General features: G+C 42.1%; 1 protein-coding gene across 3 annotated transcripts in view; it reads right to left on the bottom strand.

Moving 5' to 3' along the window:
* Positions 1-1,358: 1,358 nt before the first annotated feature.
* Positions 1,359-16,236, bottom strand: part of DIXDC1 (DIX domain containing 1) — a 463,468-nt gene continuing 448,590 nt past the window's right edge. For all 3 annotated transcript variants that reach the window (XM_085645796.1, XM_085645795.1, XM_085645797.1), the window contains 7 exons: positions 16,058-16,129; positions 14,122-14,205; positions 13,109-13,270; positions 11,745-11,811; positions 8,190-8,298; positions 4,921-5,029; positions 1,359-3,895 (listed from right to left, as the gene is read on the bottom strand). In XM_085645796.1, coding sequence (XP_085501922.1) covers positions 3,812-3,895; positions 4,921-5,029; positions 8,190-8,298; positions 11,745-11,811; positions 13,109-13,270; positions 14,122-14,205; positions 16,058-16,129 — 687 coding nt within the window. In that variant the 3' untranslated portion in view covers positions 1,359-3,811. The remainder of the gene's footprint in view (positions 3,896-4,920; positions 5,030-8,189; positions 8,299-11,744; positions 11,812-13,108; positions 13,271-14,121; positions 14,206-16,057; positions 16,130-16,236) is intronic.

Below are 16,236 nucleotides of genomic sequence, written 5' to 3' on the forward strand. Positions count from 1 at the left end.
AGGTAGTACTCACAGCTGAGTTAATGCTATTGGGGGTCACAAATGAAGGAACTCCAGGGGCCAACAACGTAATGGTAAACAACGTTTACCACAAATCTTTTTCCCCGCAGGGAATCACAACGCGGTTGTTACAATGACCGCGTTGTGATTCCGCATACCATTACTGCGCAAGTCGTAACAACGACGATTTAAAATCCAACACCTTCCCTATTGTCCGCACAGACTGGAGTTGGAATAGTAGATTATACTATTCCAACATCCAGCGCCCCTCCTCCGCAAGTCGTTGTTCCGACATGCGGAGTAATGGTATGCGGAATCACAACGCGGGCGTTGTGATTCCCTACGGGGGAAAAGAATGCGTCATAAGAACGTACATTCCCAACCAATACTTTGTTTTCCTGGCCATGGCAGTGGCAAGAATATGTATTTCCTCCACATGGTTGCCCCCCCCCCCATCCTCCTTTTCCAACAATGGCTCACACGACTTTTATCTATTTTAAATCTTGAAAAGGAGATGTACGAAAGGAAGGGATGGAGGGCAAAAAAAAGTAGGAAAATGCATTTGGGCCCCGCTTAACAATTGGAAAAATAACTGAGGTGGGCCGATAATAGTTTGAATAGCCTGCAACCCCTCGGATATGGGAATATATTCATTGTTGCTATTTTATTATTTAATATTAAAGATGAAATTTTACCTCTCTCTGTATAGTTTATTCATTCTTGGTTGTATCTCATCATGTATCCATGTATTTATTCATCTATATGTATATATTTGATGATGTTGCAAGAAAAAAAAAAGTAGGCAAAGCATTTGTCTAATCTACTCGCCAGAGCTTCATGTCCGAACACTTGAAGCCTGTAATGCTAAAATTAATATATGTTGGTGCTATATTTATAAACCTTTTCTCAAATCAAGTGAATGGAAGCAGGGATATGTGATAAAACAGAACCCTCCATATATGTGCTAATGAGTAAATGCCAGGCTCCTCTTGTGGCAAATATGCGAGAAACCCTTACGATGGAGATACATGTATTACGAGCAAGAGCTGACTCTATTTATTTCTACTTTCTAAACTTCTTGCTACAGTGTACCGACTTCAGAATGAGGCTATGCTTACTACAATGGTTTAGCTAAAATGTGCAGTGTACAACACAGGATAACAAAATAGAAATGTGTTTTAAATGTATTTAAGATTCAAGTGGGCAATAGCGCTAACACGTAATGTATTAATAAAATATAGTAGCACACTTTAAAAAAAAAAAAACAAGGAGTTTATGAAAACATCTGAAACAATGAAAAATGTTGACCCTTTTAGAGGGCATTTCAATAACTGCATGCACATCTGTGATTTAGGGTCTTTATAAGAATAAACCATTTTATTTTACCCGGACATAGAAGGTAGCAAACATTTCTTTATATATACACAGAGCATTTCATGAAATGGAATTACATATATTCTGTATTTACAGTTCACTGGATATCATAGCAACATCGACTGTGAATGTTCAAATCTTCATAACAAAATAAATTGTGGGTGAGTTTAAGGAGATGGTGCAAGTTCTCCCGGGGATACAAAACATTACAATGAAAATTTACAAAATGAACCTTGAGTAGCTGGTGAACAGTACAAAAGCGCTTCGCCAGTGTAAAAAGAGACATAAGACAGTGACTGGATTTTGTAAAAAAAAAAAAAAAAACAATATACTCAAACAAACCACCTTTTTACAAAAAAATGCACATTTATATAAAATAACACAAACTTTATTTCTATCAATATTTACACATATAAAGACCATTTTGGTCTACATCCAAGAAACCTGTGGCCCACTTGTGTAATTTTCAGAAAATATATATGTACATTATATCACAGCAGGTGTTCAGAAATTACTTTACATGGCAGCACATCACATTGTGATGAGAAGCAAGCTAACCTGGGACACATTGGAAGCTATGTATTACTGCTGTAGTGGGTGGATAAGGATTATGTACGACAACGGAGACATGTATTGACATCACGTATGGTGACACTGCAGCTTTGAAATACTCGTCTTCTGGGAGAAGGGTCTTGTGGAGGCAGCACAAAAAAGATAGAGGGAAACAGCAGAACCAGAGGGACACTTACGCCCACTTGAATAATCCAGTAACTCTGAAAATAAATAGGAATGCAGATAACAAAGAGTTGATATTGTGGCTTCCTCATTTGTTGCGCTGTTTGAAGGCAGTATGGTGAAGAAATGATGAAAAAAGAGAATTCAATTCCCTTTCTTGCCGGATCTATATCAATATCAAATATAATCATTAAAGGATGAGTGGCATCCTTTAATGATTATATTTAATATAAAAAAGGGCTTTATTTGAGTGTTGGGACACTGAGGTTATAGATTGAGATATTTTGTATACCACATTGACGACAGGTATACATTGAGCATATCTGTTTGCTCGCAGGTACGTTCACTCATCTAATATGTTCTGGATCTGGAAGAGGCCTTTTGAATTTATGCGTCAGGCCCACGCATGGTGTTTTGAGGATAGCAGCATACATGTGCGAGTAGAGGGGTGTGCTTGATACAGAAGAAATCTTAATTATATTGTCCTGAAGAAGGTGGACGAAAATATTGTGTTTTTTACTGAAATGCTGCATCGTCAACTTTGTAATTTTTTTAAATTATTAATATGGATGTACTATAAATGTATTTTAAATTACAATATTGCCACCTACAACAAGTAAAAGTGGTTGTTTGCTAATTCATTTTGCATGAGTTGTTTGGGTTTTTAATTGTATTTGGAAGTTTAGTAGTAGTATTGTAAAAATAATTTCTTAAAAAAATAAATAGGAATTTATCTACATCATTGTTTGTTGGTCTATGATATAGAGGGAAGGGTTTTTAATATATGTACTGTTGAAGAATATGATGTTTTAGTTACATGGTGTTAACAAGAGGATATGTCCATTTAGTTTTTAACTGTGCTCCCACTTCATTGATTTATTGATATAGATCCGGCAAGAAAGGGAATTGTATTCTTTTTTTCATTATTTATACTACCCTGTTCTTTTCTTTTGAAAAAGGGTGACTCTCTTTTAGTTTGGAGTATGGTGAAGAAAGCCAGTTTATCATAAAGGTAATCTGCAGAAGGTCTTTGAAAAACGTGGAGTTTTAGTGCTGTTCCTGTATCTTCGTCTTGGATTTTGAAAAAATCATTACATAAGAGTCATCTGTCTTTTCCACAAGTCCAACGTCCATAGATGAGTGGATTCACTGTTTTACAGGTGAATCCGTTCAGGAACTTGGTCAACTGTGCATTTGTGTGATACTGAATTAAATACTTTTTTGGGTTTATAACAATTTCTGATGGAATGCATCCAAGAGAACATGTGATCCTTCCTCCATTTCTTTAAAGTTACAATAATACTGAATTATATCAGTAAAGGAGAAAGGGATTATGAGATCTCAGAGGCAGTAAGTGTTCTTTGCTGGTCTGCAGGATGCATGTTGTTCATTTAAGGCTGCAGGTTTTCCATTGAGAGGATAAAGCATGTGAATCAATTTTTGTCCTCCACTGGGCTTCCTCTTTGAACAACATCAGTTTCTTGGCCGTTTAAAGTTCAAATCCTAACAGTCTATAAACAAGGAATCATTTTTGGTACTGGTCAATGGAAAAGTAAACTCTCTTTTGGCAGAGTGATGTCCTGAATTCCAGCACTCCTTTTTGGTAGAATTTTTTGTGTTTGTTGTTTTTTTGTTTTTGTTTTGTATTTTTTTTGCTTTTTTTTTTTTTTTTGCATTCAAAAATAAAACTCGGCAGTGAAGTTCATTTGAGGTCTCCGTGGTCCTCTTCCACCCAGGCAACTATTTTACCTTCCCACCCAGGAATGATGTCATCATCATGGAACACCTGAAAGAAAAAAGAATGACTTTACTTTTTATAGCATCCGGTAGCATAGGCACACTGCAAACAGGTTATGCTAATATCAAACTGATGAGCACTGTTGAGATTTGAACCTGTGACTTTCAACTTAAACTTCTCTATATACCAGCGCCAAGACGCTTCGGCATTCGTTGCGCTATATAAATGATTATCCTATCCTATCTCGATCAGGTGTCTTAAGCAACTCTAGTATATTATATTTTACCATTCAACAGAGAAACTTAAATAAGCAACTAAAGATACAAAACAGCTAAATGGTGACCATCCTTTAAAAAATAATCTTATTAAAATGTATAACGGTTTCACTGAACTAGGCAGCCCTTGCATATCTACGTAAATTAGTGTTCAGTGCAAGAAAATATTGAGGCTACCCTGATCGAAAAGGCTTTATATCAGTTAACATAAAAGTGGGTTGTCTTTCATATGTCCCGTTGGATTGATACTGGCTGATAATTTGCAGCTTAGTCATTTTGGTCCTCCTCGCCTCATGTAAATGATTATTTTCCCACAACATTCTTACAGGGTGTTTTCGTACCCTGAAATCTGCACGGTTCTTTGGCCTTGTGCTAGTGCGCTCTTTGTTTAGCTGCCCTTCCCACCTCACCACTGAGACAGCAGAGACGAGCCTTATTCGGATATGGTTGAGCCTATCAGTGAAGGGACAAGTGTTTTACAAGATGCTGGAATGGAATACTGCACAGTGGTTAAGATCCATTCAAACTTTGCACCCATCAGCTTTTAGGTTTTAAAGTGGGTGTGCTTATAATGGTGATAATGGCACATTAGTCAGCCCGGGCTCAACCTCTTTTTAACAGTTTAACAGTGGTTTTTTTCGTGGTTCTTTTGGTTGTGGGGAAGTGCTCCTCTTCTGTAAGACAGAGGAGCAAAAGGCCTGACAGCTAGAGGGTCAGGCATGGGTGGTTTGTAGGCCAGCAACTAACACTTGACAAAACACTACATTTTGTTACTAAAACACATATTTTTGCATGTACCTCCTCTTTCACAGTGCCAAATTCTGGGTCCAGTGCTTTGAAGTGGTACCGGTATGCTCCGTCCCGATCAATGGCTGCCTTAAAGTCACTTAGAGTCACATCTCCTAACCTGTGTGGGAGGCGGAACACAGAGATTGATACACAGTTAGAAAAGTTATAATTCCTAGATTTCTAACCCTCGCGTACACCACACTGGACAGAAGAAGCAAGGCAATAACAAAATACATTAAGAGATGCACAGTACCACTGCCAACTGTGTTGGGAGTCATGCTAAACAAATGGCAGGAGTCCAGTCACTGTGTCAAAAAATCTGATTAACTTCTTATCCACAAACCTGTGTGTGATCCTTCCTAATTACTGTCTCGCTGATGCTTAATTAATGCTGATTGACATTGGTAATAATGGTGCAGGACAAAATTCGTATTCTGTGTGATGCATAAGATTTGCTCTCGTGTCGGTGCCCAGATGTCACTGGCATAGCTGCTTGATGTACTTTAGAGGGTTTCTATAGAAAACACAATACTGTCCTTTAGGCTGTTGTGCATGTCTATAATGAGTATGCAGCAGAAGCAGATGTGAAGCTTTGTTCCATGGCTTGGTTCTCAGGAACTAGCCCCATGTCAGTGGAGTAGCGGGGTATGTTTACCTACTGGGAAAAAGTATTTGTTTCTTTTTCTTATTGAGAAAGTAGTAAGGACATACTCCATAAATCACAAAGCCAATTTTGAATAATTGCTTAGGTGAACCCGGTGAAAATTGTAAATAAAGGTGAAAACAGAAAAACATGCAAAAAAACGAAATAAACATTGATTAAAATGTTTTACAATTATTATTGTACCCAATATATATCTGAAAGCAAACACTCTGAAAAAGGCTGCCCCAGAGCCTGCTTTGTACCGTGTCATCATTACCTTTTAATTTGTAAGATGAGGCTTAAAGTTCATACAATTGGCATAGGGATGCCCGCCACTGTTCACACCTAGGAGTTCCTACAACTTCCCACACTTTAGTGATAAGCAAATGAGCTAAAGTAATGATGATAAAACAGACACCAGCACTGCAAGGCTCTCATCTGTACCAAACACGGTTGTTTAGGCGGCCATGACCAAATCCGTGCGTCATCTCACTTAACTCTTTAGTGACTGCCTCCCAGAACCGGCTCAGTGTAATACAAGGGACGAGCGTGTGCAGATTCATTTGCATATTTGGCAACTGCCATATTTAACTGAAAACCCTGCGAGTGACTATGGGAGTGGAATGTTGGGGGCTCTCCAGCTAATCCGAAAGCAAAATTTCATAATACAGCCCCCAAAAGGGATACTTTTTCATCTTGCAAGTTGCCAACACCCCTCCTGTGTACTATGGGCAGATGTGGGGTGCTCCTGGGGCACAAACAGCCTCTTAATTCAATGTCTGGGTTAAATAAATGGCGTTTTTCCTCCACGTGTGCCCCTCAGCCTCTTTTGTGGCAGTTGCCAGTTAACGCATGGTTGACGGGACTCCTCCCCTTGCTTTGGGTGAGATGGAAGCACAATTAACAAAAGCAGAAATATGTAAACTAACTCCTTCTCATTTTCTTTGGCTGGTTGGGCTCCCCCCTTCACCGAGAGAAATGGAAGGCGCCTAGCTCCACAGTCCTGCCGCCATTTTTCTCACAGCGCCTCGTCTCAGGATTCCGTTTGCACGGGTCACTTAAATGACCAAAAGACCACTACCCAAGTTTCATTAAGCCCCGACTTTAATTTTTGTATCAATGACAGGGGGGTCTCATAAACGTTAACAATGATGAATTGTGGTTTAGGCTGGATGTAATGTAGGTAGTCTGGTGTATGTTTGTGTTGCCGTATTGGCATATTCTCAAACAAAATGAAACTGAAACTGACTATGGAATGCTAGAACACAGAATAGCCGAGCCAAAGTGAACAATCAACAATCTATGCTGGTGATCGTTTCACCTTCAAGCTTTTGAGAGGGGGCTTTACACTGTTCTGCATTTTTTCCTGCTCGGGCATAACGCGCTCACTGTTTGTGAACTGCCGTTCATGATGCAAAAAATCAGAGAAAGATCAACATGACCTCTGCCTTTTCAGAGTACCAGTTCACAGAGCAGTGGAAGAATGTCCATTATGCCAAAACAACCAGGAAATTAGAAGTCTGTGAGATAAGGCACTTTCCAAGCCTGTTCTGAAAATGTTGTTGGAAGACCTCAGCAGAAAGTGAATCATTGAACTTCAGTGTGGTTTCGGAATTTCAGAAACCACCGTAAAGAGAAATGTGAAAACAATGTGTCGCCACATTACACCATGGGGGCAAATCTTCTTTGGTTCCTAAGCACTGATCAGGAGATGCAACAGGTGGCTGCCATAGTTTATCAAAATTATCACAAAATCTGGAACTATAGCGACACACAATGAGACCTTGAATGTCAGAGACCCTGCGGGGCTTACAACCAAGAGGGATTTTCTACCCCGATACCTGGAAGTGAATAGTGGTAGACGCAGGTCCAGGTGTACACACCAGAGCATGCACATTGGGAGTGGAAATGCACTAATCTGTGACAATGGTGCTTTTGGTGATTGGTGGGTGGTGGTGATGGTGCATGGTAGTGCACTGTGGTGATTGCAGCAGGACTGGGAGTGGTAGTGGAGTGCTGTGAGGTGGATGTCAAGCGCTGGTCAATTCTATGCAGTGATAGCAGGTGACTGGTTTAAAGGCGGTGGTATGCTGTGGAAGGAGGTAGTGCTATAAGGTGATATTGCAAGGGTGTGGAAGGTAGTGTAGTTTTGGGGATCACAGTGGGAGGTAGTCTAGTAGTAGAAGTAGTTGCACAGTTTTAAGAGTGGCTGTAACATTAAACGAGTATATATTTACACATTTCTGAAAGTTTAGCAAAGGTTTCTCTGCACATGCTGGGTTTTTAATTTTCTTTCACAGTGGTGAGCCCCCTGTCTGCCACACCCTCAGTTAATTTGGGGGGTGTTCCCTTCCCATTTCCCCAGTGGACAGGGATTTACTCCTGCCCCATACAGGAGTACATCTTCACTTGCATACAGGATGGGAATGTGACCTGCAGAACAATTGTGAATTGGGTCTCTGCTGTCTATCTTCATTCGTTTATTTGTAACGGATTCATTTTCAGGGTCCCCTGGTGAAAAGAATCACTTTAAGAAATGGAGTTAACTGAGCACGAAGAGGCTGCTGGAGACGGTGGAGCGTGACTGAATATCATATACAAATAAAGCACTAAGGAACTCGTTGGACCCACTCACCTCTTTGCTATGTTGACCATGAAGGGCGTCAGAGAGCGATCAGTGAAGTACAGCACCTTGGTGCAGGCCCCGCCACTCACAGCCGGGGTGCTGCGGGAGTGTGGCATCTCTGTAAATAAACGAAATGCATCACCATCCGGTACGACATCAGAATGGTAGTTGACAGCCCAGTCACGGATGCATGGTCCATTGCAAAAAAAATAAAAAATACAACCCATGCCTCTACCATTATCTGAAACTTGACCAGTTGCTCCAATTAAAATGTAATAAATTCCCCTAAACGATATTTATTTTTGCACTCTAATAAATTGGCAGTCTTTAAGGAGTTGAGAAACCTGCTTACTCACTACTCATATCAAGCAGTCAATTCGCTCTCAGCAATAAAATGTGATTAAAATGTACTCTTCTTAGTCACTGTTTCAATGACAAATCCCTACTAAGAATTTGTCATATTCTCTTCTCTCTAATTTTGAAGTGTGGTGGAAACAAATATTTGAATATGATCAAAACACATCAATACTCTAGGTGATCATATTTCCACACATTATCGTTTGTGTGCAGTAACACTGTATGTCGGTGCAAATGTAATGTTCATTTCAATTGAAAATGTGTTGTCTGTAATGGCATTGCACACACCATGCATACTCCACACTATGCCACTCCACTTCACACAACTCCACTCTACAACACTCTGCTCCACTCTGTGCCACTTCACTCTACAACATGCCACTCCACTCTAAGACACTCTGTGACATGCCACTAAACTCCACTCCATGTCACGCCACAGCATGCCCCTCTATTCTATGACTCTGACATGCCCCTCCAGTCTACACTACTCCGCTCCACACCACTTACCCCACTCCACTCCAATCTACCTCAAACTATCTCCCACTCCATTTCAATCTACCCCACTCCACTTCACTACAATGTACCCCACTCCACTCCACCCAATCTACTCTACTCCAGTCTACCCCACTCCACCCAGTTGAACCCAATTTACCCCACTCCACTCTAACCCAATTTACCCCAATCGAATCTACCTCCCTCCACCGCACCAGAAACTACCTCACCCCACTACAATCTACCTATTCCACTCCTTACCCCAATCTACCCCACTCCACTACAATCAACCACAATCCACTCCACGATCATCACATCTACCCTGTCTGCCCCACTGCAATTTAGCACACTCCTCTCCAAGTCACCTCACTCCATGCAATCTAACCCAATCTACCCCACTCCACTCTACCACAATCAAATGCTCGAATCTACCTCCCTCTGCTCCAATCTACCCTACATCACTCTAACTCAATCCACTCTACCCCACTCCACTCTATCCCACTCCACTCTATCCCACCCCACTCTATCCCACCCCACTCTATCCCACCCCACTCTATGCCACCTCGCTCTATCCCACCCCACTCCACACTACACTCTATTCAACTCCACTCCACCCATCTCTAAGTTGATCAACCCCACTCCAATCTACCACAATCTACCCCACCCCATCTACCCACTCTAATCCAAACCATCCCAATCAACCCCACTCAAATCGTACCCACTCTAATCTACCAGCTTCTACTCCACGCCAATAAAATCCACTACACTCCATTCCAAACGACTCCTCCCCACTCTAAACTATCACATTCCAATCTACCCCACTACACTCCAATCTAACCCGAGCAACCCCATTCCACACTGCAATGTACCCACCCCACCCTAATCTACCATACTTCAATTTACTCTACTCCACTCAAATCCACTCCACTCCTCCCCAATCTACCCCACTACACTCTAACCCAGTATATCTCTGCTCAGCCCCAGTTTACCCCACTCCAATCTACACCAGTCCACTCCAATCTACACTACACCAATCTACCCAGGTCAAACCCACTTCTCTCCAATCTACTCCACTCCAATTGAATCTACCCCACAGGACCCCGTCTACCACAATCCGCCCCACACCAATCTACCCCAATCCAGTCTACCCCACCCTACCCCACTCAACTACACTTCAATCTACCAAACTCCAATCAACCACACCCCAATCCAGTCTACTTCAAACTACCCCACTACAATCTACCTCATTCTACCTTACCCCACTCTACCACAATCTACCCCACTCCACTCTACTACAATCTACCCCACTACAATCTACCCCACCCCACTCCACAACAGTACCTTTTAGCAATGCTGAACAGTAGCTACACTGGTGTACAACATGGCTAAAACACATTTCCAACGACAATAGTTCTTGCACAGTTGAGACCTATTGGCTTTGCCAATGCTTGTTCAGTCACAGGAGCCTCCTGTTGGAATTTTCCAACCATTGCTCCAGATAATGTGCATTTTGACTAAGCGACATTTCTCCTATCATCAAGCCGCACGCTATGAAGCATAGCGGCAAGAAAAGTAGCGATAACCCCTGTTATCGCTACTTTCCTTACGCCTGCTTCAGGACTGACTTAGCCATGATATCCTATGGAAGGTGGATAACATGGCTAAGTTTGTGAGTCCCTATCATCAAGCTAATGCCACATTGCGTGAGATTATCGCTGGGTTTCCAGCGATAATCTCACGTTAGGCAGTTAGCGTGAGGATTTTTATCACTTTTGAGATAAGCGTTGCTAATAGCACGCTATCTCAGCGATAAAAATCCACGCTAGCCGGCGATAATTATCCTAGCGCTAAGTGCGCTTAGCAATAATTATCGCCGGTTGTTGCTGATATGCCACTTAGTTCCATAATCTGGAACACAACCACATTTCCAACAATCATTGGCAAAGCCAATAGGCTTGATGCTCACAATTGTGTGCTGACAAAAGCAATCAGAAATACCTGTTGCAGTGCAAAACACATTAAAAAGAATATTGTTTTGTGTATACAGAGCATGGATGAGATAAAGAATTAAGGGGCTTATTTATAAGCCCCTTGCAAAATGTGGCCCTTGACTTGTATCGAGGGCCTTAGAGTATGCATATAATAAAATATGTTTCTCAGGAATGTAACGTGTGCCATTATACGTCAAATCTCAAAATGCCTACTTTAGTTTCAAATGGTAAGTTGGGATCCTGATGATAGATACCCAACGTCCTCAAGGCTTAAATATGTTCAGCCACTGGCTTTTCCCCACAGAAGACAGTCTTTGGTCTTGAAAGTTCATTGTGTTGCAATTCTACTTGCCCAGATTTTAACTACAGGGATGTTCTGTTGCATGCCTTGCTTTATGCACCTGATATAAATTATTGTCTGCAGTATACCCCCGGAAGAAGGCTTTTTTGTCTGAAAAGTTTCCTTTACAGACCACCCACAACCATAGGATTCAGAAGAAAATATGTAAGCACAAACGTGCATACCCATTGAACTCTTTGCATTTGGATATCCGAAGCACACAAGAAACTTACACTTCAGAAACCTCACACCTCTGGGCCACTGAGCAATTTTCAACATTTTTCATATTTAAATCCTCTATTGTCTGCACAATATGCTTCGAACACCCCTCGATGGCATACAGGGAGTTTTACGCAGTGATTCGTAACTTCGAACAATGCTTACTTGAGTTTGGAGGCCAAGAATCTCTGTATTCGCTTGCTGTCCTGTTTCCAGGTGATCTGGCACGAGCCTAAAGAAACAAGGAGATCTCATGAAAATATCACGTGATTTCTGTGGGAATGCCTTGCCACTCTGCCAGTCCCTTCTGGCAAACACCAAGCACACGGTACACCTCTTGTTTTCTTTTCCTGTCTCCCTTCGTGGTCCCTTTCCATTTCTTGATGCAAAATGAGCTGGGTCTACAAGCAGGCTGCTGGAGGCAGAGCACAAGTAGGAGAAGTGGGGCTACCCTTGCAAGGCTGGTAGAATGTGTGTTTTTGTGTCTGTTTTGTGTGTATGTATTTCTTAAATACATGTGTTTTGAATTCCCCTGAAACATGTTGTGTATCTGTATGTTATGGAGCTGATTAGAGATCTTAGCATTATTAAGATACAGCCCAACACTATGCTTTGCTCTTTTAAGCACTGTTATAAAACAAATGCATGCTTAATATGGTGTGCAAAAAAAAATCCCCCCTCCCCAAGTTGAGTTCCGGCATCTTCCTCCATCTCCCCCTCAGTGCAAATTAGCAATGCCAACCTGCTACCTTTCCATATTTTCCAAAAGACACTGAGTAAATCAGGGTTTTCCATGTTTGACTTAAGCCAGGTTTTAGGGATATGTTTTCCAACAGTGGATCTGAATGGGAATCTTTCATATCGTCACTGGTGATCATGACAAACGGGCGTGGATCTGACCCGAATAGACCAATGTTAAAGCTCTCTGTACAAAACCTGATGCACTCATGAAGACCTTGCAAAGGGAGGGTTGAATGTACACAAGGGAGAACTGAGGCTGTCACTTGACTTGTGCAGCGAGAAAGTCCTACTATATTCATATTTAAAAGTAAACTATTGGGTGGGACACTCTACACGTGGGTTATAATTGAACAACTAGGCGCTGGCCGAAAGAAGCAATATGCGGATAAGAATGAGCTGTAATGGGCCATCACTAACCACTTTCGTCATTTATATTCTGGCTGGGAGAAGGTGTCAAAAGGGAAGGGTCTCCAAATATTCTTCAGAGCTCCCACCCCCGTTTCTAATAAACACACTGTGGATACTTTTACACGTTAGAAAGGTCTGCCTGACCAGAATGGTATGCTTGGCAATCATGTATTTGATTACACTTGTAAAAGAATAATAGAACCTAACTGCAATGTCTATACATATTTAAACATGGCCAGTTTAATAGAATAATTGTGAAAAATTGAGGGGGGCCCAGTTATTTTGTTCCCTACAGGGGGGCGAGCCATTAAGAAGTTTGAAGACTACTGCTCTCGAAGATCAAAGCCTCCTTTCCAACTCTTGGCTCTTATCCCACTCACCCGTTTGTCTTGCCTTCTCTGCGCCTCGATGGCATGCAGCCTCTCCATTAGGCTGGCGATGCCTTGCTCGAGGCTGTCAATGGTGTGATGCTGTGGGTCCTGGCTACTAAGTCCATTGCGGAGGCTGCGGAGGGAGTCGCGTACCAACTGCAGGTCATTAATCTAAAGAGCACAGAGACAATGACACTGTTAGCCTACTCCATTAAGGAGCAGTTAACAAATATTATTTATGTATAAATTGAATCTCAGATGCTTGGTCACTGTATGAACTTGACAGAACAACTCCATCTCATACAAATGATGCATGAAATCTAAATTCTATCTAAAAAAATTTTTTTTAAATTTCAATAAAAATTGCAACTAACGCCTAAATACACAGGGAGGATCTGCTGTCTCTGGGACACATTTCTAATCATTCTTACATTTCTTAAGCGCCAGACCGTCCAGATCGCCGCAGCCATACTGATCCTAGACATCCCTAGTCACAACCACATCACCGAACACCTATGCGATCTCCACTGGCTCCCCGTCGAAAGAAGAATAACCTTCAAGCTTTTCACGCACGCATACAAGGCCCTCCACAACATCAGAACAGTATACCTAAACAACCGTCTTTCCTTCCACGCACCAAAAATAAACCTCTGATCAGCTGACATTTCTCTGGCCACCATCCAACGCGTCTACAAGACCAGAACGGGTGGTAAGTCCTCCTACCGTGCAGCCAAGACCTGGAACGACCTTCCCCTCCACCTCCAGCAAAGCCCTACACTTCTCCAGTTCAGGAAGGACCTCAAGACTTGGCTCTTCAGATGACCACAGCACCCTCTGAAGCTGCCACCCGCCAGCACCTTGAGATCCTCACAGGTGAGTAGTCCCACTTTACAAAGCCCTGATTGATTAATTATATGAGCTGTTGCCCATGGCAAAGGCGGTGGCTGAGCAAAGGAACAGCTGCTATGCACAACAGTTATAAACATGGCATGACATACGCGTCATGGCAAGAGAGTACTCACAACTCTCGGAGCGGTGGAGCCAGTGGCTGGTGCTTTACGAAGGATACCATTGCTGTGTGAGGAGTGACTGTTGTAGCCAAGAACCTGTAGTAAAAAGAATAAGATCACAGGTAGTAGCAAACATTAGAGAAGAGTCCCTTGGACAAAATTAACACCCCAATGTCATAAAAAACACCTCATGCACTGGGAATCGGGATGACTTCTGAATAGGCACGAAAATAGAAAAAAACAAATGAAGCAATGCAAACAGAAGGGTTACATCAAATTGTGATTTGTAAGACATACAAAGTCCAGTTGTATGTATAATGCTTTAGAATAGGCGATTCCTTATTTATGAGTGCTTACAGTTCTTGAAGCTCAGGGAAGGCATCATAGCATGATGAAAGGCCTCAGGGTATATTTGTGGCCTTAGAAGGAGACAGCAGCCTAAGTTCACTACTTTGCCCAGATGCTCCCAATCTGCCTCTGGGCCTCAAATATTTAGACCGGACAAAGTAAAACCAACAATTGGATGGTGGAACCCACTAGCCTGTCAACCCCCCACCATACTTAATTTGCATTGCCAACATGCCCAGGTGGCTAACATGTCCCCTTTCAATCCACTCCTACTTGGGTCTTTATGGGTTCTCGACGTTACGTCGGGTGTTCTGTGGATGTGTACTGGGTAGCTTTGGGGACTCAGATGCTAGGGAGGGGAAAATGGGCACCCCTAAGCCACACATTCTCGGACACCTCGTTCATCCTACGATTAGGTTTCCTATGGGTCATTAGCATCCTCTGACAAAAGGCAAATGTCTGAGATTTCTGTTCTGACAGCTCATGGCTACACAGCTCAGGGACAGTCATCTTAGTAGGGTATGCTAAACCATGATGATGTCAATCATGCCCCTACCATGGCTCGCTTGTCTGCTTAGCAGAGGGTTAAACCTGCCAACCAGCTGCCCTTATGTGATGTGGATTAGCCATGGGTTGAGGGGGGTACCTAGTGCAGGCAGCCAGCTTGCACCGTTTTTCCATGTCTAAATGAAGGTCAACCTTGGTTACTGGCAATCAAAGTTTTTGATCAATTCCGAACAGCCAAGTTTAGACACAATATTAGGATTAGGGAAGAATTTAGGATCCTGGTTTAACCCCACGTCTCACTAACGAGGTACCGATACTTGGTGAATTTGGCATAAAGTGCTTCATCCAGGCTAATACACCTTGTTGTTAATTAAAATGTGCTCCGTTGTTTCCTAAAGTATGCCAATCATATAATGTAGTCAACTAGCAAACGTTACTTTTTTGTAGAACTACGCAAACATGGAGACTGGTGGAGAAGATTATTATGAAGAAAAGTTCTGAATCTAGACGCAAACTGCCACAAGTTTGTAGCTTCATGAAGCTGTAAATAAAAGTGTAATCAATTACCTCAGATTAAGGGTAATTATTTTATATACCCCATATGGATGAAAGGCTAAATAAGTCTACAGTAATTTGAATTTATGATTTGCTGGTTGTAGACTGACCTCAGCAAACTGATGGTTTACTCACAGAGTTATCTTACCACTGAAATAACTTACCAGCTTACCGCTGTTCTCACATTGCACCTGTATCGGCACTAATGCTGGTCCTTACTTTACAAGACCCGCTCCTACTCTCTTAGTGACCCATGCGGCAGCAGATTGGAAGAAACGGGAGGTCATCCTGCACCAAGTAATGGCATGTTCATGGCTCATTACTTCTTCGCTAAACAAATTTCAAGTCCCCAGTGAGCTCTTGTATTTGTTTCACTTCATGGTATTATATGCCCACCACACAAGGATATTTTTCCAGGAACTCACTGTACTAAATTTTACAAGGCGGCTAACTTTATGGTTAAACAGGACTCCTGCATTCCTTGGTGTCCAATTATAATGCGTACACTACTTGTAAAGTGTCTTTCTTTTGAACATACCTGGTCTTGTTCGCGGTTCATCAGATGACGCAGAAGCAAGCCTTTGTGGTCAAGGACCTTCTCGAAATCAGTCTGAAAAGTAGACATAACCAAATTACATAATCAAGGGAGCAGGCCCATGAGGCTTCTCAGGGAAATGATTTATGGTCGATGGTGGTTTTGGCAATGGTATTGCCTGT

Source organism: Triturus cristatus, chromosome 3_1 (genome assembly GCF_964204655.1).
Source record: "Triturus cristatus chromosome 3_1, aTriCri1.1, whole genome shotgun sequence".
In the NCBI taxonomy this organism is placed as follows: domain Eukaryota; kingdom Metazoa; phylum Chordata; class Amphibia; order Caudata; family Salamandridae; genus Triturus; species Triturus cristatus.